This window comes from Prionailurus viverrinus, chromosome A1 (assembly GCF_022837055.1).
Source record: "Prionailurus viverrinus isolate Anna chromosome A1, UM_Priviv_1.0, whole genome shotgun sequence".
Lineage (NCBI taxonomy): Eukaryota > Metazoa > Chordata > Mammalia > Carnivora > Felidae > Prionailurus > Prionailurus viverrinus.
The window spans coordinates 72,060,808-72,087,114 of record NC_062561.1 but is presented as its reverse complement, the minus strand read 5'-3'; the positions used below and the strand labels follow the sequence as shown (position 1 = coordinate 72,087,114).

Below are 26,307 nucleotides of genomic sequence, written 5' to 3'. Positions count from 1 at the left end.
GTAGCTCTGTCCCCCTAGTCTAGGGAGAAAGGGAGAGAGGGAGTGCTCTTCCTATTTGCCATCAGACATTGCACTTGAATCCTTGGCCTGTTCTTTACTCCTTCATCAACTATGACCCTGCTTCACCAACTACACGTTTTCCTCTCCATTGGCTCCTTCTGTTCAGCCTGAAAAACAAGCTTGAGTCATTCCCAGTAAGAAAACAAACTCTCCTTTGACTCTGCATCCCATCTGGTTTCTGCCTTCCCCTTCATGCCCCGCACCCCACCCTCCGCCTTACCTACCCCTGTCCTCCTCCTGTCTCCACCACGGCCACCTCCATTCTCCACCATGCCTGTGGCAGGAAGGCCGCTCTACCCCATGGACAGCTTATCTGAGGCATCCACATGTTAGATATTTCAGGGGAAAAGACAAAGTGGTACAGAGATGTTCATAATAGAATGAAGAAACACAGCAAGTCACACCAAGTTAGAGGCTCTGCATCTAAATTAGTTGTCCTTAGGATAAAGCCGCCATGGCAACTAGAAATTTCCCAGGATGGTGTCTCATAAAGGTGAACACAAGTTTAGTCCTTGGTATAAAATATATTTCCACAGTGCTGGTTAAACTTATTGAGTGAATTATACTGAGAATTATAATAACTGGCACATATGCATTCTCTCACTTAGTTCTCACAATAGATGGGATTACTCTCATTTTACAAACCAGGAAACTGGGCTTAGAGAGAGCAAATAAGGCTAAGATCAAATAGCTAATAAGTGTCTGCCAGACTTTAAACCAGGTACCTTTAATCATTATTCTGTAAATTACATTTAAAAAAATTTTTTTAATATTTATTATTTTCAGAGAGAGAACTGGGGAGAGGCAGAGAGAGAGGGAAAGAGAATCCCAAGGAGGCTCTGTGATGCCAGTGCAAAGCCTGATGCAGGGCATGATCCCATGAACTGTGAGATCATAACCTGAGCTGAGATCATAATCTGAGCTGACATCAAGAGTTGGATGCTTAACTGGCTGAGCCACTCAGGCGCCACTCTGTAATTACATTTTTAAAAAACAGACTTTATGTTTTAGAAGTTCTTTAGGTTTAAGCAAAATAAAGTGGAAAATAGAGAGGTTTCCCATATACTCCCTGCCCCTCACATACAGGAACTCCATCAACAAGTAAATTGCTTTCTGTATACAAACAGGTGGAAAATATATAATTGAAGTAATAATTATAAAATGCAAGGGAAATTCAAGAAAGGAAGCAAGATCTTTACATTTGTGGAAGGAGACTTAAGACCACAAAACTAAAAAATGGCTTTTACTTCAAAAAGGGAGAATAAAGTGACAATCTTCAGAATCCAAAGTCTTCATCATCCCCCTTACTCAATTTCCCTGCCCCCAAACTCAAAGGGGAACTCTGAGAACTGACCTCAAAGGCCTTTCATTTTGCTATGAGAAGATAAGGAAAGGTAATTTGGGTTGCATATGATGATCCCTGACCTATGATGGCCCTATAGGATTTTTTCTAATTTATGATGCCTTGAAAGTGGATATGCATTCAGGAGAAACCACACTTTGGATCTGAACTTGGATCTTTCCCAGGCTAGTAATCAGAGGCATGATTGTCTCTGGTGATGTGGGGCAGTGACGTCTCCCAGTCAGCCACGCTGGGTAATGATCACAAGGGTAAGCAGCCATACAATGACAATCCTTCTGCACCCATACGGCCACTCTGTCTTTCCTTTCAGTACAGCATTCAATAAATTAACACTTGATTATAGAACAGGCTTCGTGTCCGATGGTTTTGCCCAAAAGTGTTCTAGGCTCATTTAAGGTATGCTAGGCTAAGCCACAGTGCTCAGTAGGGTAGGTGTATTAAATGCATTTTCCATGCATGATATTTTCAACTGAGGATGGGTTTATCAGTATGTAACCCCATCCCCAATGGAGGAAGATCCATACTTACTACATCGGCTCATTGTATACATTAGCTGGTTGCCTCTGGATACTTATTTGTAGTTTATACTCTGTCTTACATCAATTGGTCCATTTCCCCAGGACCTATAACATTGTATGGCAAGTAATATGCACCCAACAAATATTTGTTGAATGAATGAATGAATGAATGAATGAATCACAAACTTCCACAGCTATGCAAAATAACAGTGGTGCATAGACAAGGACTTTTTCTTCCTGGCATCTGCTAACTTTGAACTAGTGACTCGTAAAGATACTTAATATGTTTTTCCTTCTGCACAGTATTAGCACTAATTAAATACAGTGTCAGTTATTATATCCCTTACAAACACATGTAGGTGGTCTACAGAAGAGAATTACTACCTAAATGACTAAGGAATCAAGTATTTGAAGCTTGATATTTTCCCACTATCTTAGTTTCCAAAGCAAAATATCAATTCACAGGCAACAAGAAGAAACTGCCCAGTAATGTGCAAAAAATATCAGTTGGCTTATATCTCAAAATGTTACAAGATACCTATTAAAAAATTATACAAGTAGCATTAACTTTCTCTTCAATGCTGATTACTCTTTCTTCCTCTCTATATAATGACCTTCCTGCACAGTATGTGCTACCATAAAAAAAAAAAAACCCTAGGGAAATGAAAGGATTTGCTTGCTTTAATATCAAAAACATTGTACATGCAGAAGGAAGAGACAACAGTGCAATAGAAAATATACAATAATTAAAATCAATGTGCTTTGTTGTTTCATTAGGGTTAAGTTTGTTTTTAAACAAAACAAAACAAGACACAACTAATACACTGTTTGGGTTTTTTCTGAATCAGGAGTTCTAGTGAAAAGAAGGAATCCTACACAGAGTATTTGAAAACGAGTCCTATCTTTACACCCGCTAGGTGTCTAGAAATAAAGACAGACATCGGATATGAACTAGACCTATTGTGGTGATCATGTCACAGTGCATACAAATACTGAGTACCTGAAACTAACAATGCTGTATGTCAATTACACTTCAATAACAAAAAGATAATGACATGCTGGCAAGGATGTGGGGAAAATAAATGACTCACATATTGCTGGTGGGAATGTAAGATGGTGCAGGTGCTTTGGAAAACATCCTGGCAATTCCTCAAAAAGTTAAACACAGAGTTGCCATATGACTCAGAAACCTCTCTTGTAGATACACACTCAAGAAAAATGGAAGACATATGTCCACACAAAAACTCGTACAGGAATGTTCACAGCAGCATTGTTTATAGTAGCTAAAAAGAAACAACACAACATCCATTCTGAGGAACGGATAAACTGTAGGGTATCCGTCCACTGGAAAATTATTCGGCAAAAAGCGAATGAACTACTGATGGTACAACAGAGACGAACCCTCTGAAAACTTGATGCCAAGTGAAAGAAGCCACTCACAAAAGATCATATACTATATGTTTTGTTTATATGCAACGTCCAGAATAAGCAAACATACACAAATAGGAAGATTAGTGGCTGCCAGGGGCTGGCAGGGCTGAAGGAGAATGGGGGTTAACTGCTAATGGGGAAAGAGCTTCTTTTTGGGGTGATGAAAATGCTCTCAAACGGACTAGAGGATGCACAGCCCTGTGAACAGACGAAAAACCACTGAACTGTACGCTTTAAATGGGTGACTTGTGTGGAATGTGAATTACATTTCAATAAAACTTTTTTTTATTAAGTAAACTCTACCCCCACCATTGGGCTCAAACTCACAACCCCGAGATTGAGAGTTGCACACTCACCGACTGAGCCAGCCAGGCACCCTTCAACAAAACTTTGTTTAAAAAGGCCTTATAGGGGCGCCTGGGTGGCGCAGTCGGTTAAGCGTCCGACTTCAGCCAGGTCACGATCTCGCGGTCCGTGAGTTCGAGCCCCGCGTCGGGCTCTGGGCTGATGGCTCAGAGCCTGGAGCCTGTTTCCCATTCTGTGTCTCCCTCTCTCTCTGCCCCTCGCCCGTTCATGCTCTGTCTCTCTCTGTCCCCAAAATAAATAAACGTTGAAAAAAAAAAATAAAAAAAATAATAAAAAAATAAATAAATAAAATAAAAAGGCCTTATAGTCAGCCATTTGAAAATGCTCTATAAATCAAGAACTTGGCATCTCCTGGCCACAGGCAAAAGTTAAAAACAGCAATACAAGAGAGACAAGTAGTGAACACGCAAAATACTACAAGAAAAACAAAAATAGCAACATTGCAATAAACCTATTAAACAGATTGCTTCCAAGGGCTGATACTTGGAATTATGTTGTAAGCAGGACACTGACTATACCAGTCAAAAATAACTACTTTTTACATCATAAAAGGAAGATGTGAGTCTTTAATTTGAAGATTCCACTTAAAAGTCAAATTAGCTTATTTGCATTTGAAAATGAAGAACAAAAGAGGTTTCGTTTCTAACAGTTTCAACCTATTTTAGACAGATATTTATTAAATATTTATTAAAATGCTTTAGTTTGAAATAATGCTATAGGCACCAGAAAGAAAACAAATATGAGCAATTCAATTCTATACCTTCTGTTCAATAAAACTCGCTTCTCCATGGCAGGTGGTACAGAGAAGTCTACCCAGGGGGTTAATCAAAATTCCCTTAGAATAATTGAAAAGCATCTGCATTTTTCCCCAGAAACCACAAAAAAGTCACAGTAAGCAGAACATATAATCTTGATTATTAGCACTGAGCCTGTGCCAGCACAATGTGCTGTCCCCCCAAATTAAGTGACAGGACACAGTATCATTGTGTGATAAGCCAGCGATGTCTCCCCCAGAAGAGACTGAGAAACCCAAGAAAATCAAAAGACGATGATAATAAGTTGCATGTGTGATGTTTTGCTACCATAGCAAAGCAAACCCCATATTGTGACAAATATAATCATTCTCAGGGCAGGCTGGTGCTGGGGAAGACCTCAGGGGTCACGAACTCCAACCTTTCATTTTACAACAAAGAAAACAGAGGTTTGGGAAGGTCACACAATCAGTTTAAAGCATTTATGGGGCTAAAATGAGATCTTTCAGGGCTCTTTCCATTAACTATTTTTTCTGAGTGTATGTACTGTGGGGGCCGGGTGGGGGGGTACCTAAGAAATGGAAAATTCTTAGGAACTTCCGAGAGCTGCATGTGTGAAACTCCACACATAAGTGCTAAAACTAACTGTTGGTGAAAGTGCATCACCAAAGAGTTTGGGGGCACTCAAAATTCCAACCAAAGTTCTCTGTGTGTCGCCCTAAGGAAGCAGGACTATCATTCCACAGCCTGGCTCCATGACAATAGTTTCAGTAGCTGCAGGTTGGTCACCTGCAAGAGCCACGTGGGAATATGAAGAGCATGTTCTCTGAGGCCCAGAGAAGATGAGGTGGGCATTAAAGGGTGTTCCTGCTGCAAGTCAGAAGCGATTCTGTCAGAGGTGCCTCTGGGGCTCAGTCGGTTAAGTGTCCGACTCTTGGTTTCGGTTCAGGTCATGATCTCACAGTTTGTGGGTTCAAGTGCCTCATCGGTCTCTGTTCTCACAGTGTGGGGTCTGCTTTGGGATTATTTCTCCCTCTCCCTCTGCCCCTCCCCTGTTTGTGCTCCCTCGCGCTTGCTCTATCTCAAAATAAATAAATAAATAAAAAGAAAAAAAGAAGTGATTCTGTGAGATTTCAGCATAGCATAAGTACACTAGGTCTCTCTCTGCTCTGACAACCCACATTAGTTTTGAAATAATCTGCCTAACCAGCCTTCCTAATTATTCTAATACCATCATTCACCTGGTGTTCTGAAGAACAGATTTAAAGATTTGGTCACAGGAAGAAATATTCCTCACCTCAAATTAATAACCACATACTGTGGTTTAGTTGCTGTGAGTTCCGTTGGATGTGATTATTTCCGGGTTCTATGTGTATTAATCGTGAGGGTTTTCCCTCCTACTTCTTATACTGTTTTGATATCTTCGAGACCCTACAGACCTGGGGAGTGACTGCCCTTCCCAGGGCTGGCTAACTCCTGAAGATAGGGAGGAACTTACCTGGGAACATGCCTTTCCTATGCAAGCTAACTACACTCACCCAAGCCATTATTTCCCATGCCCTAAATCATCCCAGGGCCAGGTATCAGACAACCAGAGACCACTTGTTAAAGTCCAAAGCCCAATGAAAAGCCAACTAGCAGTCCTAAGTCACTTAGACTGCCCTACCTTGCCTTTCCTGTGCAAACCCCAATAAAGGCTCCTCCTGTCCATGTTTCCCCCTTGGCTCCTTTTTGCCTCCTGACAAACCCTGGTGCTTCTGCAGTGGCCCCGCATGGTGTGGGGCACTCCCTTCTCATGGAAAATGTTAAGAAATTCTTTCAATGGCATTAACCTCTGCGGCAACACTCAATTACCTCCATAAATTAAAAACCCGTAGGTACATTTCAGAACACCCCACAAAGTAAATACCAAATCTGCAGAACCACCAAAGGCTAGAATGCAGGCCACAGGGTGTAGGGGCGCCGAAGTGTGAGGTCAGGAAGCTCCTACCTGGGCCCCACTCTCACCCGCTCACAACCCTGCCTTCAAACCACAAGAGCCGCCGTTGGGAAGATACAGGCTTTGTGGAAAGCTCAGACACGCTGTGTGCACACATGGAGCACACAGCATGTATTTATATAGGTTTATTTTCAACAAATTGATAAACTGATACCACAACATCTAATTGATCTTTTACTCTGAGCAGCTGTGGCATTAACAGAGCTGATTCAACAAGAAAACTCTACTGATGGGCAAGCCTGAGATGCAAGATGTTTGGTTTTTTTTTTTTAATGAAATTTAGATACAATCAATATAAAAAAACAATATCAAAGTCCTTTGGATCATAACTGCAGACACTGGTTAAGAGAAAACTTCATTTAGAGGAATGACACATTGGTCAAAAGTCTGTGAAGACACAAAATGCAGAGAGGATCATCAAATTAGGACAAAATAGCAAAACAATACATGTGACATATATATGTCTGGGGCCCAGTTCTTTGCTAATATGATCAAGATGTCAGCAAGTCCATCGATTCACAAATAAGACTGAAAAGATGGGGCAGCTGCAGACTACACACTTAAGTCTGCAGAACAGTAGAGAGCTTTGAGGACAGTTGGAGAGACGGTCACAGGTAATTACATGCTGTTCCATAGTTATTGTCTAGACTCCAGCTCAACCTCGACACTGCTGATATTTCAGGTTGGATAATTCCTTTACAGGAGCTGTCTTGTTTACTGTAGGATATTTAGAAATATCCCTGGTGATGCCTCCAATAACTTTTAGGAAATCTACCCACTAGATTCCAGTAGCAGCCCACCACTTGCAATAACCAAAATGTCTCCAGACATTGCCAAGTGTCCTGTCAGAAGCAAAATGGCCCAGGGCTCAGAACTGCCAGTCTAGACTTGCAATACTGCGAAATACTGCCAGGCACCTGTATTTCAAAAACTACCCATGTTATTCCTAAAATCCTTTGAGGGGGCTCATAGTTTGGTTGAACAAAGCAGTGGGAGGTAGAAAAAGAAGGGTTAAATACTCAAATAAGGACAATTAATTTTTTACCACACACTTTAACATGTATTCCACAATCTAATTACCTTCAATATCTAAAGTTTTTCTCACCTTCAAATTGGAAGATTTTTTTTTAAGTCTATTGATGTATTTTGAGAGAGACTGAGTGAGCAAGCGCAAGCAGGGTAGGGGCATTAGGGAGATAGAGAATCTCACGCAGTTTCCGCACTTCCAGAGCAGAACCTGATTCAGGGCCCAAACCTACAACTATGAGATCATGACCTGAGCCGAAATCAAGATATGGATGCTTAACCAATAGGCATCCCAAGAAAAAAGACTTTAAATCAAACTGAAATTTTAATCTATTTTTAAAATCTGGAATGATTACTTGGATAAATACTACCTTTTGTAAAAAGAACATTCCTTCCCTGAATACAAAGTAACTTGTGAGGAAGCAGAGGAGCCTGAAGCTTTTATACTCTATCCCATTAAGTGGCTGGTCCCTAAGTTCAAACACTTAAAAGGAGGGTTGGGGCACCTGGATGGCTCAGTGGATATGACCTCACCTGTAAAAAGGGGTTTCTGCTGATGATTTCAAACAGTTGTGGGAACTGAGGTGACAAATGTACAGCATTGGGCACACTGTAGGCATTCAAGGAGCACTGTCTCCTTGGTCTAGTTTCATGAGCAACTGAGACAGGAAAGGGTTGGGTGAGGTCTGGGACACGGTGTACATTCAGGATGACTGTTAAAACCTAGGCAACTAATCATTTCCCTGTGCTTCAATGAGGCAGGGGTTCTATTTCAAACAAGGGCACTTCACAGTTTCCCATGTCCCCTGACCTCACGGTAATTACCTAGGGTAATTAACACTGATACCTTAGCAATTACCTTAGCTGTCCCCCACAAGCTTGAGAATTTACATCCATACACACACCCGTGCCAGCTTGGGAAAGCCCCCTCTCAGAAACACATACCTGAGATACTGACTATACTATTTGCCTCTCACATGTCCTGCTGGGCACCATGCCCATATACCGCCCACACGTGGGGGCAAGTACAACAAAACATTAAAGAGCTATGCAATTATATGCTAGCCAAAAAGAAAAACGACAAAAAATTTTTGCAGAGCCCACTGTGAGGTGATGCTGTAACACACTCTATATGACACATCTTACCAGGAAGGTTTTACAGGACTTTTACAAAATGGAAGGCCAAACAAAGAGCAGCAGCTTCTGAGATAAAATATTACCTGTACCTTCTCCCTGTCGACTCTGCATGTGAGGATCTTTGGTAAACTCTTCTTGGTAAACGGTAGAAAGGATCCAAACAAATAGAATGCAGTTATGCAGACGAGAGCTTTCATGAACAGTTGTCCTCATTAGATCTAGATTATGATCCAATACAAGGAAGACTATGAAGGAGCAGTCCTCATACCCACCTCCAACAGCTAACAGTTAAAAATGCCACTAAAGCAAAAATCAAACAAGAGGCTAGCTAAAGTTTGTTGTCATTTTCTGTGCCTAAGGCATTTGAGTAGGTCAAGATGTATGTAAGATTGTAAACTTCAGGCCACTGAGGAGTATCACATCTGCTTTAGAGACTTCGTGTCTCCAACATGAAACTTATTAGTGAAAGGGGAAAGAAAACTCTGAAACTCCAACTGTTGCTTGTAGTTTAAAGCCAGTGGTTCTCAGCTGGGGGGTGGGGGTGGGACAGATTTTGCCCCCTTCTCACCCCCAGGACCACATGGCAATGTCTAGACACAATTCTGGTTGTGATACTGGGGGAGGTGCAGTGGCATCTAGTGGATAGAGACCTGGGATGCTGCTAAAGGTCCCATATAGCACAGCACAATCTCCTACAACAAAGAATTCTCTTGTCCAAAATGTCATTACTGCCAAGGTTGAAAAACCCCACTCTAGCCCCAAAATAAAAATGATTACTGTCTAATGGCTATAAAACTTAAGAGATACAGTTGATACTATAGATTTAATTATACTATGGTTCCTATTGTCCCTTCCTGGTTAAAAAAATATATATGTGTTATAAGTACATACACTAATCAATTCAAGTTATCAAATGTGTATCCTACACTCTCATTATAATATGAAACATCCAGAATACTGCTCTTATGCTTGACTCATAACACCACTAATTTAATGTGTGTTGGGTATCCATTTCCTCAACTAGAGACTAATTCCGCCATTAAGTGTCAAAATAGATTCTAAATCCTAATCCTGGTGTATTTTACACTGATTTCTATCAATGCAGATCTCTAAGTCTTACCTGAGACCTACAGAAAGAGCTTTGCTGAGAAAGCGGCCTGGGAATTTGCATTTTTTAGCAAGGTTTCCCAGTGATTCTCATACATGCTCAAGTTTGACAACCACTGACTTTGCATCTACGAGAAAAGAGATGTCATTTCCAAATCATTCTTACATAAGTTAAATAGCAACAATCAAATAACTTATAAATACGGAATCAGCAACATATTGCACTATGCCACAGTGGCTTTAAAGGGGCTACCTGAAATAATATCTCTTCAAAGTGGGTCTGGTATAAGAAAGAAGGCCCTGGTTGAATATCTGACTCTTGACTTCTCGCTCAGGTCATGATCTCATGGTTTGTAAGACTGAGCCCCAAGTCGGGCTCTATGCTAACAGTATGGAACCTACTTGGGATCCTCTCTCTCTGTGCCCCTCCCCCATGCTCTATCTCAAAATAAATAAACAAACGAAAGAAAGAAAGAAAGAAAGAAAGAAAGAAAGAAAGAAAGAAAGAAAGAAAGCTCATAAGCACCATCATAAAATTCCCTGTATCAGAAGTATTTTGTCTTGCAAACTCAAGATTTACCCAGTCAAGACTGTTCTTGGTAAAACATACTTACTCTTCAGGTTGATGTTCTTAAATGTCTGGCTGCCACAAGGTACAGGTTCATATACATGCTTTATACTTGGCATTAAATGACAACACATTAACTGTGAGAGGAGGTCATAACCATAAGATGAACAAAAACCAGACTTTCCAAATTAAAGAGAAATATTTTTCTTCTGAATTTTTCTGGGACTGAGCACCAAATATAATCTCATCTGGAGATCACACATTCAGATGAGAACATGTCCCCAAGCAAGCAAGAAAAAGGAAAAAAAAATGCAAAGCAAAATGAAGCAAAGGGAAAGTGTATTAAATGTTGGGGGTGAGGGCTAGAGTAATAGCTGAGCCACTGTATGTCAAGCACCTATTATTTTCGGGCATTTGACAAACACTTCCTTATTCAACCCTCACCAGTTCCACAAAGGAGATATTCTGCTGATGAAAAATACCGAGGACCAGAGAGGTTAAGTATCTTGATCAAATTCACAAAGCTAGTCAGTGGGAGATCTGGGATTCAGACTCAGGGAATCAAGGTTTATGCAGCATTCCTCCACTCATGAGCCTGGCCCATCCCAATATCCACTAATATCCTGGTAGTGGTTTGTGGAAATTGCTTGTGAACATATAACTCAGTAATAGCAAATATTTTTAATTGACATTTCAGAGTGCTGTGTGTCTTATTTTTACAACGACGTCTAAACTGCTGTATGGCTTATTTGTCTCAGAAATGGAATGGAATCAAATAAGCATTCTAAAACCCTAAAGCATCATACAAATGTAAGGCATTATGTTATTCATTAAAATTAATTTTATTTTGAGGATCTCTGACAGATGGCAGCAGGATTTTGAGATACTCTGAAATAATTAGTGACATGCTAGGATACTGTGAAATCATGACTGAGGTTACACTAAATTGGCTTCTAATAGCCACATATAATATAAATGATTTGGACAAGAGATAACGTCATTTTAACAATGATATTAGAGAGGCTCCGAGCCTCCTCCCTAGATGTGGGCATTTCCCAGGGGTCCGTTCTGGGCCTTTCCTCTACTTCTCTATCGTCCCCTTGGACAATCTCAGCTACTGGAGGCTTCAGATCTCACCTCTGCATGTTGACCAAGCACCAATTTACATGCTCACCCTTAACCTTTTTCCTGATCTCCAGACCAGAAATGTCCCTGATATCAGAGATGTTTCCCTGGCATTTCAAACTTAAAACAGTCAAAAATCTAATTCATTATCTCTCCCACCTTTTCTCTAATATAATTCCTCTCTTCCTGTTTTTCTCCCTCAGGTAATTGTATCATTGTTCACATCCAGAAACCTCAGAATCATCTTCAACTCTGTCTAATACACATAACTGGACACTGGGTCCTCCAGAGGAAGCTCTCAAACCCACCCTCTTCTTCATGTGCTCCCCCAAGTTCTCTCTAAAATCAGAACAAAACAGGAGCACCTGGGTGGCTCAGTTAGTTAAGCATCTGACTCCGGCTCAGGTCATGATCTCGTGGTCCGCAGGTTTGAGCACTGCATCAGGCTCTGTGCTGACAGCTCAGAGCCTGGAGCCTGCTTCAGATTCTGTGTCTCCCTCCCTCTCTGCCTCTCCCCCACTGCCCCCCCCTCTCAAAAATAAACATTAACAAAAAATTTTAAATCAGAACAAAACAAACCACACCTCTTCTTTCAAATCCTTCGAAGTCCAGAGAATAAAGTCCAACCGCCTTAGCAGGCCTCTGCATCATCAAGCTCCTGCCTAGTTTCACCTCCCATACAGACCTCTGCCCCCTGCCTGGCACCCTCACCAGCCAACCTGCCCTTCCTTAAACATCTGGACACCCTCAGCCTCTGTACCTTCATTTATTTTACACCATTTGTTTTCTCTACTATCATCACAGAGCACAGCTTCTGAACATGCCATCTCGCTTTCTGTATAGAAAAAAGAAAAAAGAAAAGAAAAGAAAAGAAAAGAAAAGAAAAGAAAAGAAAAGAAAAGAAAAGAAAAAAAGAAAAGCTAACAGATATGTAATTTCTGCTACCACATCAGCCTGTACATAACCCATCTCAGCACTTACCACATACTCATGATACCAGTGTGTCTGTTTTTATCTGAAGCCAATATACAGTGTAAGGGCAGAAACCAGATCACATCATCCAGCAAACTTCCTAGCACATGGTGCAGCAGGCAGTCCATGATTTCTCTAAAAGTTTTGTTCAAAAGGCATCACATCATGGGATATTAATAATTGCACTTTCATATGATATACAGCATGCCAATCTCAAAAGGCCAGAAAAGTAAACTTAGCTACATCCCAAAGGTTTGTTTTTATTTTTTAATGGTTATTATTTATTTTTGAGAGACAGACAGAGTGCGTGCAGGACAGGGGCAGAGAGACGGGGAGACACAGAATCCGAAGCAGGCTCCAGGCTCTGAGCTGTCAGCACAGAGCCCAACACGGGGCTCGAACCCACAAACCGTGAGAGCATGACCTGAGCCAAAGTTGGATGCTTAACCAACTGGGCCACCCAGGCGCCCCTCAAAGGTTTATTTATGGTTGGTTACATAGTACACAGAAAGCATGTTACCACAAAAACAACGTTCAAGAATGAGATTGCATTGAAAGCCCATCTCAAAAAATCTTGTTTTAGGGGCGCCTGGGTGGCGCAGTCGGTTGAGCGTCCGACTTCAGCCAGGTCACGATCTCGCGGTCCGTGAGTTCGAGCCCCGCGTCAGGCTCTGGGCTGATGGCTCAGAGCCTGGAGCCTGTTTCAGATTCTGTGTCTCCCTCTCTCTCTGCCCCTCCCCCGTTCATGCTCTGTCTCTCTCTGTCCCCAAAATAAATAAACATTGAAAAAAAAAAAATTAAAAAAAAAAAATCTTGTTTTAGTGACATTTTGGCTGAGATTTTGTGTATGGGGGGAATGGCAAGACAGAATGCTATGGAATTACTTTTTCACAGTATGGTAAAACGCATCTAGAGAACAGAACGACTTCATCAACCCTCCATAAAATGTCTGCTCTGCGGCCTCTGTCTGATCTCTGTGGCTGGACAGGCTAAGGATAAGGAAAAAGGAGAACGTGACCCAGTGGGGAAGGAGCCCTGTCTGGATGGGGTGGGAGTGGCCCTGTGAAGTCTCTGTGGCTAGACACTTCCCAGCTCCCCCCCAGTTTCCCCCATCCAAGGAAATCGGAAGGGGCGCAGCTGGGTGAGGTGAGCAAACTTCAGGGGGTGCAATTCAGGTAAGAGGAGGTGGGCACAAGTGGAAAGCCTAAGCCAGCAGCACTTGGTGTGACGGCAGAGGCAGGCATGGACGAGCACACACAAAACCCCCCAGTAAGCCATCGTTCACTCCCGAAACCCCACTAGTAGAGAGAAGGGGATGGGCTACAGAAGGGAGAAAAGGCAGATGGAGTTAGAGAGGAGTCAGGCATGATGTAAATAGAGGAACTGCCTATGAATTTGTAAGGTATACAATACTGAACGAGTTCCCTGGAAGTTTATTTTTGGAAGACAATAATAACCCAAACCGTATGACATCATTCACTTCTCCAGAGTACTAAGAAAAACAATAACATAGTTTTTTTCATTTTCCGATTATTTGGAGTTCAAACAAATGGGAGTTTACTCTATCAAAATTCAATATCCATGTGAGTTTTCAGAAGTAGAATTTTTTGATGATGTTCATACATCTATAAATATGAATAATGCAGACTGTGGATCCTATGATATCAGATGACAAGACACAGCCTAAGCCTCAGCTCTTGCTAATTAAACGAATCAATTAAGAGACTACAGTTGCAACCGCATAGCTGCTGTTCTATAGTAGCAATAACAACCCCACGGGGAGGTCTTTTACTACATTAAAATGCTGTCCTCCACAACTCCATCTGATATTATTAGAAACAGTTATTTGTGTCTTGCTGTCATATTAGTAGCAAAGGCAAATTATAGAAATATGCAGACCAGAATGGTCCCAGTATGAGATCAGGTTGGGTTTTCAGCCTCCAAGGGAACATCGCTGAAATTCCAAAGTTCCCCAAAGTTCTTTAATGGAACTGATAAATCTACCAGCACAGCATCCATTTAGAAAGTAGGTAAGGGTCACATATTTACATACTTTCCTGCTAAGCTGATACAATTCAACTAGATGAATTATCATATTAAGTTTACCCTCCTGAGTTAAACTGATGGAGTTCAAAATTGTTTTCGATGGTTGTCATTAATCGCTGTTACTTCGTAAACGCTTACTTTGAAATCTAATTGTGCTAGCGTATCAAGGGTCATATTAATAGCCTTCTTAATGGTAAATCTTTGTAAAACATGTTTATTCTACTGATGTTATCACTCAAGCTTTCAAGGCTAATAAGAAATAAAGTATATTTATTATCAATAAAAACTTAATTTAAATGCACAATTTGAGATTTAAATTAGCTTTAAGAACTTCACCATGATTTGGTTTCATTAAGATCTCTGGCTAAGCTTCAAAGACATACAATCTGATAGTTCCTGAAGAGTCCTTGGGTAAGTGCCAGTAGCACACTGTACCCTGAAGAAGCTGCTCATTGTACCCTGAGCTTGTTTTCGCTTTTGGACAATGTGCATTATTTTCACAAGAAAAAAAAATTAGTCTTGGTGAGATACGTTTGACAGCCTATTATAGTACTTAAAAAATAATAGCACTTTAAAAATTAAACGTAAACAATGATTACAATACAAAACTGTGGAATAAAATGGTAATTTGTGCATTCCTAAGAACAGTATCAAAATATTCATCCTGATTGTAAAGCAGTCAAGTAAGGAATTCTGGTTAAGTGAAACATTGGACGTCTTCTATTTCTTCGTATGCTGATACTGTCTGGTATATACAAACTCACAGCTTCACCAAAGACATGCAAACAAAACAAACAAAACTCAGACACATTACAATTTGAAATAGGCATATATATCTTGGAAAAATTCCAGGATACGTAGCTTACCAAGTAAGTGTATGTTATGGATTACATATTTGTGTCCCACCCCAAATCCATACGTTGAAGCCCTAACAACCCCCAATATAATGTTACTTGGATGCGGGGGCATCTGGGAGGCAGTCAGGATTGGATGGTATCAGGAGAGTGAGGCCCTCATGATGGGATTAGTCCCTTATAAAAGGGAAAAAAGATGAGTCACTGTATTGTACACCTGAAATGAATATAACACTGTATATTAATTAACTGGAATGAAAATAAAAACTTTAAAAAAATAAAAGTGAAATAAATAAAAGAGAAGAAAGCCCAGAACACTCTCTCTGCCATGTGAGAATACAGCTAATAAGGCAGACACCTGTAAGTCAGGAAGAGGGCCCTCACCAGGAAATGAATCTGCTAGCATCTTGATGTTGAACTTCCCGGCCTCCAGAACTGTGAAAAATAAATGTGTGTTGTTTAAACCACCCAGTCTAAGGTATTTTGTCACAGTTGTACTTAGCAGTTATGGCCATAACTGGATTATACAGTTGAGTAATTTGCTTTTTTTTTTTTAATTTTTTAAAAGTTTATTGAGAGAGAGCAAGTGCAGGGGGGAGGGGCAGAGAGAGAGAGGGAAGGAAAGAGAGGGAGGGAGGGAGAGAGAGAGGGAGAGAGAGACAGGGAGAGAGGGAGACAGAATCTCAAGCAGGATCACACTCAGTGTGAAGCCTGATGCGAGGCTCAACCCCATGAACTGTGAGATCATGACCTGAGTCTAAATCAAAGGTCGGACGCTTAACTGACTGAGCACCCAGACGTCCCGTGAAGCAATTTGTTTTTAAGGAACTCTGATAGTGAACAACTTAACTTAAAAGTTAGAGACACTCAGTTATTAGTAAGATCTAGACCTAAGGAACAATGCTCTGTTTATAAAATATATTTTTAGGCACATTGCCTGAATTAGTTTTCAACTTTTCATACACATCAAATACGCTTTCGTGCCTGTCTATATGGAGTGTATACTGGGTTGAACACTGCTATCCAAAACGGCACATCCAACTGATATTTCAGAATGTGACCTCAGTGGTAAGGGGGGTCTTTGCAAATGTAATTAGTTCAGAAGAGGTCTTACTGTAAGGGTGGGTCCTAAATCCAATGACTGGTGCCGTCAGATGTCTGTGACCGAATATACACAGACCTGAGGTAGAGAGCCATGTGAGGACAGAAGCAGGGACCGGAACAATGCAGGTCTAAGCCACCAAACAGCAAGTGCTTCCCAACTACCAGAAGCTGCGCAAAAGCCATGAATCTGATTCCCTGGGAGAGCCTCCGGAAGGAGCTAGCCCTGCCTACACCTTGATTTCACATTTCTCATCTCCCAAACTCTTAGAGAACACATTTCTGTTGTTTTAAGCCACCCCGTTTGTGGCAACCTGTTGCATGCAAACTTATGAAACTAACAACTGTCTTATATCCTACTTTTTGGGGATGGTTAATGAAACTAATAGATACCAAAGGTTAAAATGTGGATGGTCTGAATTTGTATGTACATTCAAGTCAAAGAGGCTGCGTCTCTGAATCATAGAGGCACAAATTTCATCTCTCAACGCCCTTCACTAATTCAGAAGAGTTTGCCTTTCATTACATAAAAATACTACTATTTAACAATTTTTAAATCAAGTTCAAACAGTAACAGAAAGGAGAGACCTTACTCTTAGCTTTAAAGTTGAAGAGCCAAAGGCTTTAAAGTGGACTAAATCCACCGTATCTCCAATCTCTACCTTTTATATGAATCTGAATCTATGTAAGTGTGCGTGGGGCTCTATGAACAAGAAGAGAGTCCTTTAAGTTCCAAGGCTGTGAGTCAGGATAAGCTAAGTTAGGCTTTAGAAATAACACGGAAATCTTAGTCCGTGGAAGGCTGAGGGGACAGTGCCCAGCTCCCATCTTCCTCAGGGACGCGTGCTGCTAGGACTCAACAACCAGGCATACAGCTTGGTGGACATGGTAGAACCCAGAAAGCTCACACTTGCTCTTGTCACTCCCTGACCAGAAGTGAGGACCTCTCTGTGAGGAGACTATTCTCCATGGGTCTCTCATGCTTCTCCACTTCTTGTGAGCACGGCACTGACTGTCTTTTGTTCTGGACTATTTTTCAAGGCTGTTTGCATAGCAATGTCTCCCTCAGAACAAAGGAAGGCATGCTCCCTGCCCATACAGACACTTGGGGTTCTCTGAACTAAACTCAGGCTCCTCTGCTATAACACACAACCCACTGTGCAAGCAGGTGTCCCCCTGCCCTCATCACACTGCCCTGTGGGAACTGGAGCTCAAGGAAATGGTGCAAAAATAATGATATTCTGGCTATTGTTATTGTTGTAATAAACCATCCATCTCAGACCCTGGAGTCTCGCCTCTTCCACCAGCATACATGACTATAATGGGTTAATCTTCAAATAGGGTAAAACCTCAGACCCTCCATTGTTCTTGACAGTCACTTCCATTCATAGCTCATAGTCAGACCTAGTCATGTGGTCCAACCCAATCCTTCTGCCTTATTACTGAAAATGCAAATGACATAAATAGACTAAATTCATGCACTTATACAGTCTCACTCCACAGAAAGATGGGCAGAAGGTTTAAGCGGTACTTTACAGAGGAATAGACTTAATGGTCAATAAACATAAAGGAGCAATATATCCAGAAAAATATATCCTACTTCATTAATAATCAGGATGTTAATTAAAACCACAATGAAGACACTACAGACACTGGCAGAAATTAAGAAGTCCGATAATATCAAGTACTAGTGAATACGTGGAACAGAGTGAATTCATTCACTGCATACTCCATGCACATCAACCCTAACAAAGCTTTTGCATACGTGCAAAGCAGGATACGTGCACTCATGGACATAAATGCTTACAGCAGCACTGAGTTACAGCAAAAACACTGGAGACCACCCGGGGGTCCATCAACAGTCGAGGTGGGCCTCACAAACAACACAGAACCAAATAACCATGCCATAGATGATTATAGAATATAATCCCATGCATTTTGAGCTTAAAAGCATGCAAAACTAAGATGTATGATATTTAGGGGTGCATATATGTGGAAAACTTTAAAAAAAAAGAGTGATAAAAATCAAAAAGTTCTCTGTAAAGGGGGAGAAAGGTATCTAGTAGGATTGAGAAGGAGCCCACAGTGAACTTCCAAGATAATGAAAATTTTTTTGTTGTTTTCAGAAAAACTCTGGTGGGTGTACATTTGTTTTATCTTTACGCTTTGTAGCTTATAAATATTTTTTATAATATTTATTTTTGAGAGAGAGAGAGCGCGAGCGAGCAGGGGAGGGGCAGAGAGAGAAGGGGACAGAGGACTGAAAGCGGGCTCTGTACTGACAGCAGAAAGCCTGATGCGGGGCTTGAACTCACTAACCATGAGATCATTACCTGAGCAGAAGTCACACGCTTAACTGACTGAGCCACCCAGATACCCCAACAAATATTTTACAAATGTCCTTTTACACATACTTACAAATATTTGAAATATATAATAGTTTATATAATATTTAATATTTATATATCTAACAAAATCTAATTTTAATGAGATTTATTTTGCTGGACATGAAAATAACAAAATGGTATTTTTTAAAATTCAAAGTGTATATAAAAAAAAAGGAATGAAATTAATTATTTTGAAGTCTGTACCTTCCCTGAGTTGAAACAGTAACATTTTTGAAGTTTATCATTGCAACAAAGTACTTCTTAGTCTAAAATTAAACTCTTACTTGGGCGCCTCCTGGCTCAGTCAGTGAAGCATCTGCCTTCCGCTCAGGTCGTGATCTCACCGTTAGTGAGTTCAAGCCCCACATCAGGCTCTCTGCTCTCGGTGGAGAGCCCACTTTGGACCTTCAGACTCCCTCTCTCTCTGCCCTTACCCCCTGCTCATAATTTCTGTCTCTCCCTCTCTCCCCGTCTCTTCTCTTCTCTCTCTCTCTCCTTCCTCCTCCTCTCTCTGTCAAAAATAAACATTAAAAAATAAATAAAATTAAGCTCTTTCTAAAAAACTCATAAAATTAAACTCTGAAGGTCATGTTTATCAATATTCAAAAGCCAACTTCTATGGAAAATTCCACAGGTATTCTCACAAAGGCAAAACAAAGACAAATGTGTATTGGGAAAGTCCTCCCTTTACCATGTGACCTGCTAATGTTCTTGCTCCTGGAGTGCAAGTTTTGGAACCTGCTTCTGCTTTAGAAAATTAGGACTGAAGCAGCACAACCTAGCTAGAAATCACCTGGAAAGTACTCTGTATCTGTCCTATTCGTCCCACTATCTCTAAACCCTTTCTTTCCCTCTTCCATCCTGGTCTATTATTGCTAATAGAAAAATGCATTGTAAACAAACTACACTGGCCCTCCCAACCCAGGCGATGCAGAATTTTAGAGTGCTTAGAAACTACACTAGAAATTGACGTTCCTTCTCCATACAAGCTGTATAAACAACGCGGACAGATGTTTGGGGAGGTTGTGGCTGTTTAGGGGCACATGCGTATGTTTTAGGTGCCTGGAGTGGATGAAACTAAATGAGGTAAAGGGCATTTGCTGATGGGAAGAGCACTGGGCACAGCGGAAAACCCGAGCATGCTTGCCTGCTCTACGTACCAACTGGCTGTGAAACCTTGTCAAAACAAGCTGTCTTTTCTGATGCAAGTTCCTGATCTGAGGAAGGGGGATTCACTCTAAGGTCCCAAAGTCCCCTACACTTTTCCATTTCTCCATTTGTTTCTGTATTTGCTTTCTTCCCATTTCTTTCTTAAGCCTAATCCTTAGGTCTCATGCCTGTCAATCTCATGAATTCACTCGACAAGTATTTACTGGGTGCCCACTGTTCACTACGGTGCTGTTCTGAGTGCTGGGTGGAGAGTGGGGAGCAGAACAGACCAGAGCCCTCTGCTCATGGGGCTTATCATAAGCAGTTTTTAAAAGTAAAACATTAAAGTACGTCAAATAGTGATAACTGCTAGAGAAAAAGAACAAAGTGGAGGAAAGGTGGTCAAAATTTTAAACAGTGTGACCCGGAAGCCATCCCTGAGGTGGTGGCTGCTGTGTAAAAAGACCCGAAGAAAGTGAGGGAATCTCCTGTGCAGCTATGTGGGGGCAGACAGTCCTGGCAGAGGAAAGGCAGCTGAGACCCTGAGGTGTGTGCCCAACATGTTTGAAGAAGAGTGACAAGACCAACTAATTGGATTTATATTTCAAAAGATCACATTAATGGGGCACCTGGGTGGCTCCGTTGGATAAGTGTTCCACTCTTGGTTTCGGCTCAGGTCATGACCTCACGGTCCGTGGGATCCAGTCCTGCATCAGGCTCTGGGCTGACAGCGTGGAGCCTGCTTGGGATTCTCTCTTTCTCCCTCTGTGTCTCTCTCTCCAGCTCATGTGCACACTCCCTCTCTCTCAAAATAAATAAATAAACTAAAACACACACACACACACACACACACACACACACACATACACACACACACACACACACACACACGTCTCACATTAATGGTTAAATTAAAAACAGTCTAAGGACCAGAGGCAGAGGTGGGAAGACCGGTGACTGCAGTAATTCAGACAGGAGATGATGAAAGCTTTGGTCAGGATTGGGGCAGCTCATGTAGCCATTTTCGAGATAGGAAAAAATTGCAAGAGAAATGTTTTGGTTTTGTTTGTGGGTCTTGCTTGTTGACAGCTCAGTGTTCCATGTGTGAGCGCTGAGAAATCGATTAGAATCCAAGGAGAGTTATCAAGTAGCAGCAACAGAAAAAGTGCCCTTTCCAGCATGAACACTGAGGTACAGAAAGACCTCCACAGAATACATTCTAGGAAAGATGCCCATGAGTTATTGCTGCATGAGAAGACGTGTAATTCTATTTCTGGAAGAATATAGGCGTATTTCATTCTATTGTGCTTTGGTTTACTGCATGCTGCAGATACTGTTTCTTTTTTTACAAACTGAAGGTTTGTAGCAACCCTGCATCAAGTGAGTCTATCAGTGCCATTCTTCCAACAGCACTTGCTCACTTCCTGTCTCCATGTCACATTTTGATAAGTCTTACAATATTTCAACTTTTTCATTATGACTATTTCATTATTACTGTATTGTTGTAACCTGTGATTGGTGAGTGATTACAACTCACTGAAAGCTCAGATGATGATTAGCATTTTATAGCAATACGGTATTTTTATTTATTTTTAAATAGTTTATTTATTTATTTTTAGTAATCTCTACACCCAGCATGGGGCTCAAACTTACAACCCTGACATCAAGAGTCACATGTCTGAGCTCTTCTGTCTGAGCCAGCCAGGAACCCCTAGGAATACAGTGTTTGAAAATTAAGTTACGTGCATTGTTTTTTAATTATTATTAAAAAAATTTTTTTTAATGTTTATTTCTTTTTAAGAGAGAGACAGAGCATGGGTGGGGAATACACAGAGAGAGAGGGAAACACAGAATCCAAAGCAGGTTCCAGGCTCCGAGCTGTCAGCACAGAGCCTGACGTGGAGCTTGAACCCACAAACCGTGAGATTATGACCTGAGCCAAAGTTGGAAGCTTAACCAACTGAGCCACCCAGGCGCCCCTGTGCATTTTTTTAAATATAATGCTTTGCACACTTAAGAGACTATTCTATAGTGTAAACATAACTTTTATATGTACTGGGAAACCAAAAAATTCATTTGACTCGCTGTATTGTGACATAAGCGTTCTTGCTGTAGTATGGAACCAAACCCACAACAGCCTTAAGGTATGCCTGCATATCTACTGTTAATAATGAAAATACACTAGGAGATGGGATGTATACTTCTGTGATAGTGAATTTTATGTGTCAGCTTGGCTAGGCCACAGTATCCAGATTTTTGGCTAAACATTATTCTAGATGTTTCTATGAAGTTATTTTTAGATTAACATTTAAATCAGTAGATCCTGAGTAAAGCAGATTACACCTCATAATCTGGTTGGGTAACATTCAATCAACTGAAGAAAAAGTACTGACCTCCCAAGCAAGAAGGAATCCTGCAAGCACATGGTCTTTGTACTTGAACTCCAACCATTTCCTGGCCTACTGTGCAGGTTTTGGACTTGACCCCTCTTCCTCTCTCTACACACACACACACACACACACACACACACTCCTGGTTCTGTTTCTTTGGAGAACCCTAATACAATTTCTTAGGACATGCATTGAAATAATATTTAAATTTTTAAATTAAAAAAAAGCATGAAATAACGTATCAGAAAAAATAACTATAAATCGCAGGTGCTACACTTAAAATTTATGTAACATAAGTCAAGTGCCTATGCATATACTACTACATATGCTTTGATACGTAAACTTTACTGTGTCTCTATATGTAAACTATAAATGCACATTATTAGTAATGTCCTTCCTATCTCCATGACTACAAAAACACTTATCCTTTGATCCACGCCACAGGCCTCTCCTCTGATATTCTCAATAAACTCACAGAGCAAACAGAACTATCCAATGTGAATTTACAATCTGAACAAGGTACCCAAAACTATGAACAGACATTTTACAGATTATAAATGATACCTAGCAAATGAATACATGGAGAAACATTCAAATACATAAGGAGTAAACAGAAATGCTAATTAAAATAAATAAGTTACCTTTTTTAACAGTTAAATTATTTTGAAAATTATAACTAATACTACTAATGATATGATTATTATGCTCGTTACTTTTACATTAAAAGTAAAAATAGTAACTGTAAATTGCTTTCCATAGATAAAGTTCAATGCTTTTAAAAATCATAACTACTACTAGTGAGAGTGCAAAGTGGTATGCTGACACATGACGAAGGGCATTCTAAAGGGATATGAGGTAACTGATAATGTGTACTAAGCCATAAAATTATTCATGGTTTTGATTCTATTCACTTAAAATTTTTTTAATGCTTATTTATTTTTGAGAGAGAGGGAGAGTATGAGTGGGAGAGGGGCAGAGAGAGACAGAGAGGAAGAGAGAATCCAAAGCAAGCTCTGCACGGACAACACAGAGCCCAATGTGGAGTTCAAAGTCACAAACCGTGAGATCATGACCTGAGCCAAAGTCAGATGTTTTTCCAACTGAGCCACACGGGCGCACCATGATTTTATTTAGAATGAGATATATTTCATACATTTCTGAACACGCTTGAAAATAATTCAAAATGTCGAAAAAGCAAAACCCATTAAGTTGTTCATTAGAACACCATTCATAATGGCAAAAACGAGGAGTAACTTAAATACCTAATAATTGGGATTCATGGATAAGAAAATATGTCACATCTACTCATCAGAATGTTAAACACAGCTCCAGTAAAATGATGCTGATATTTTCTAGCAATATGGAAAATGATTAATAGGATCTTAAGTGAAAAAAATCAAGATCCAAAATTATGTCTCAGTTCCCTTAGAAATGTGTACTTGAAAGGACCTGATAGAGAAAGCTAGAAGGAAAACTAAAGAGAAAAAAGCCATGGTCACTATTTTCAAAAGCATCTTAAATAATATGTTCTTATTTTTATAATAAAAACAGAGAGAAAATATTCAGTAGAAAAAAAGCACTTGAAATACTCAACAAAGTTCAAATAATAATAAAAAAAAAACACCTTTTTCTCTCTAAAAAGAAATAGCTAAAACTATTCTATCACGGAAACGTGACGAACACATTAAAGAATGCATTTTCTTATACAAAGATACCTCATTTAATAGTAAAATAAAACCATGATGAAGGCAAGTTCAAATACATGGGCTAAAGCTATTTGAACGCTTTTGTTTCTCTGTAAATTAAATGATTATACAAAGTAATAATTCTTTCATACTTACCACTGTGCCAAGAAACTGAATGCTCATGTTTCCACCTGCTTCTCGAGAAAGACACTGGAAAAAAAGAAGTATAAAATGAATTCGCATCCACACAAAAATGTGTACATGAATGTTTGTAGCAGCATTGTTCTGAATAGCCAAATAACCCAATGTCCATCAACCAGTACACAGATAAACAAAACATGGTATTTTCATACAATGGAATATTATTCGGCAATAGAAAGGAATGCAGTACTGATACATGCTACAACAGAAATCAGTCACAAAGGACCACATGTTCTACGATTCCATTTAACATGGGAATGTCCAGAACGACCAAATCCACAGAGACAGGAAGCAGATGAGCAGTTTGCCTGTTCTTTGCAGAAGATCCACAGCTACCCCGGAGACTTTCCGGTCATCACAACTTCCTCGGTTACGACAGGTTGCCTAAGAATACACCAAATATCACATCTTTTCTTTGGGGTAAATTACACCACTGGTCAAGGAAAGGACTCAAAGAATTTTTTGATGACCCAAGAAATTAGGGGGAAAAAAGTGAAACTTGGGGCTTCACGGACCTGTCAACAATTAGGAATGAAAGTAATGAAGACATGCATAAACTCTGGTTGTCCTACTGAAAAAAGAGACATGCTTGTAACTTTAGAGCAGAATGCCAAATGGCAGAGATTGCCAAGGCCAAGTCTGGAAGAGTTAGAAAGGGTGGCAGATTCCACGGATGCATTAAAGTTGTCCAGGAAAGAGAGGATAAGATGCCCCTAAGGCTTCTTCAGACTGCTCCAGAAAAAACTAGACCTCATGCTTGGACAAGAGACATCTTTGATGGGCACCTGGGTGGCTCAATTGTTTAAACGTCCAGTTTCAGCTCAGGTCATGATCTCACAGTTCATGGGTTTGAGCCCATGTCGGGCTTTCTGCTGTTAGCACAGAACCCGCTTCATATCCTCTGTCCCCCTCTCTCTGCCCTTCCCCCACCTGCACTCTCTCTCCCTCTCTCAAAAATAAAACATTAAAAAAGAGAGCCAGACAGACAGACATCTTTGGAAGAATCATCTGTCACAAGTTCAAGAAGTGAAATTTGTACCTAACAAATTATTCTTTGCAATGCTTTATGTGGGACATTTTGACAGACTGAGACTCAAGAAGTAAGCCCACGTTAAAGCCAGGAAGAAAAGTTTAGGGAAATAAAGTAAGAAAAAAATTCTTCAGGAAGAGTTTCTACATCTTTCCAAAGCCCACAAGTCAAGTCTTATCTAATAAATCTGAACTCTTAACTTACCATTTTTTCTTGGATAACAGTCTATATACAAAAGTAAATATATGTTAAGGGGTTTCATAAAGAACTTATGTTTCCAGTCAAATGACAATTTACTTATCGATTGGTCTAAGTATTTTTATGCAACGCTAATTCTGGAAGTGGTCATGCTTTTACCAAACTTTAAAAAAAAAAATTAGGAATAAGGCACAGACCAAATTCCAGGAAAGAATGAAGGAAGGAAGGAAGGAAGGAAGGAAGGAAGGAAGGAAGGAAGGAGAGAGAGAGAGAGAGAGAGAGAGAGAGAGAGAGAAAGAAAGAAAGAAAGAAAGAAGGAAAAAAGGAGAGAGGGAGGGTGGGAGGGAGAGAGGGAAGGAAGGAAGGAGAGAAGGAAAGAGGGAGGGAGGAGGGCTAGGAGGAAATAAGAAATGACCGCTAATTAGTATGGGGTTTCTTTCCACATTGGTGGAAATGTCCTACAATTGCCTGTGGTGACTACTGCACAACTCTGTGATGAAAATAAAAAACACTGACTTGTGCACTCTAGGTGAACCGTGTGGTATGTGAATTCTATCTCAATAAACTTGCTATAAAAAGTAAGTTAGCATTTGTTTAAAATGACAAGAGGGACAACACAATTCTTCTATGGCCAGAGAGTAGTCAAAAAGCACCTCTATGCTATGCATTTATTTGTAAATAAAATAAGTTCAAAATGAATACAGTATGATTTATGCATATCTTGTTTGAATTTTAGTTTGGTAGAAATGATGACTAAATAAGTCACGAAAAGTAAATTATACCTTTTTTTTTTCAGGTAATTCTCACCCATAAAACTGCTGTGTTATTCCTAAAATTCTTTC

At 40.3% G+C, this 26,307-nt stretch overlaps 1 protein-coding gene and 1 pseudogene across 4 annotated transcripts in view; one reads left to right on the top strand and one right to left on the bottom strand.

The window, feature by feature from the left end:
* Positions 1-26,307, bottom strand: part of PCCA (propionyl-CoA carboxylase subunit alpha) — a 417,383-nt gene that overhangs the window by 47,915 nt on the left and 343,161 nt on the right. For 2 of the 4 annotated variants that reach the window (XM_047863104.1, XM_047863113.1), the window contains exon 21: positions 24,193-24,246. In XM_047863104.1, the coding sequence (XP_047719060.1) occupies positions 24,193-24,246 (54 nt within the window). Of the gene's footprint in view, positions 1-6,779; positions 6,877-8,810; positions 8,871-9,772; positions 9,888-24,192; positions 24,247-26,307 lie in introns of those variants that run through there. The other 2 variants (XM_047863121.1, XM_047863129.1) reach the window with 2 other exon arrangements.
* On the top strand, positions 24,731-25,449 carry LOC125168270 (39S ribosomal protein L47, mitochondrial-like; annotated as a pseudogene).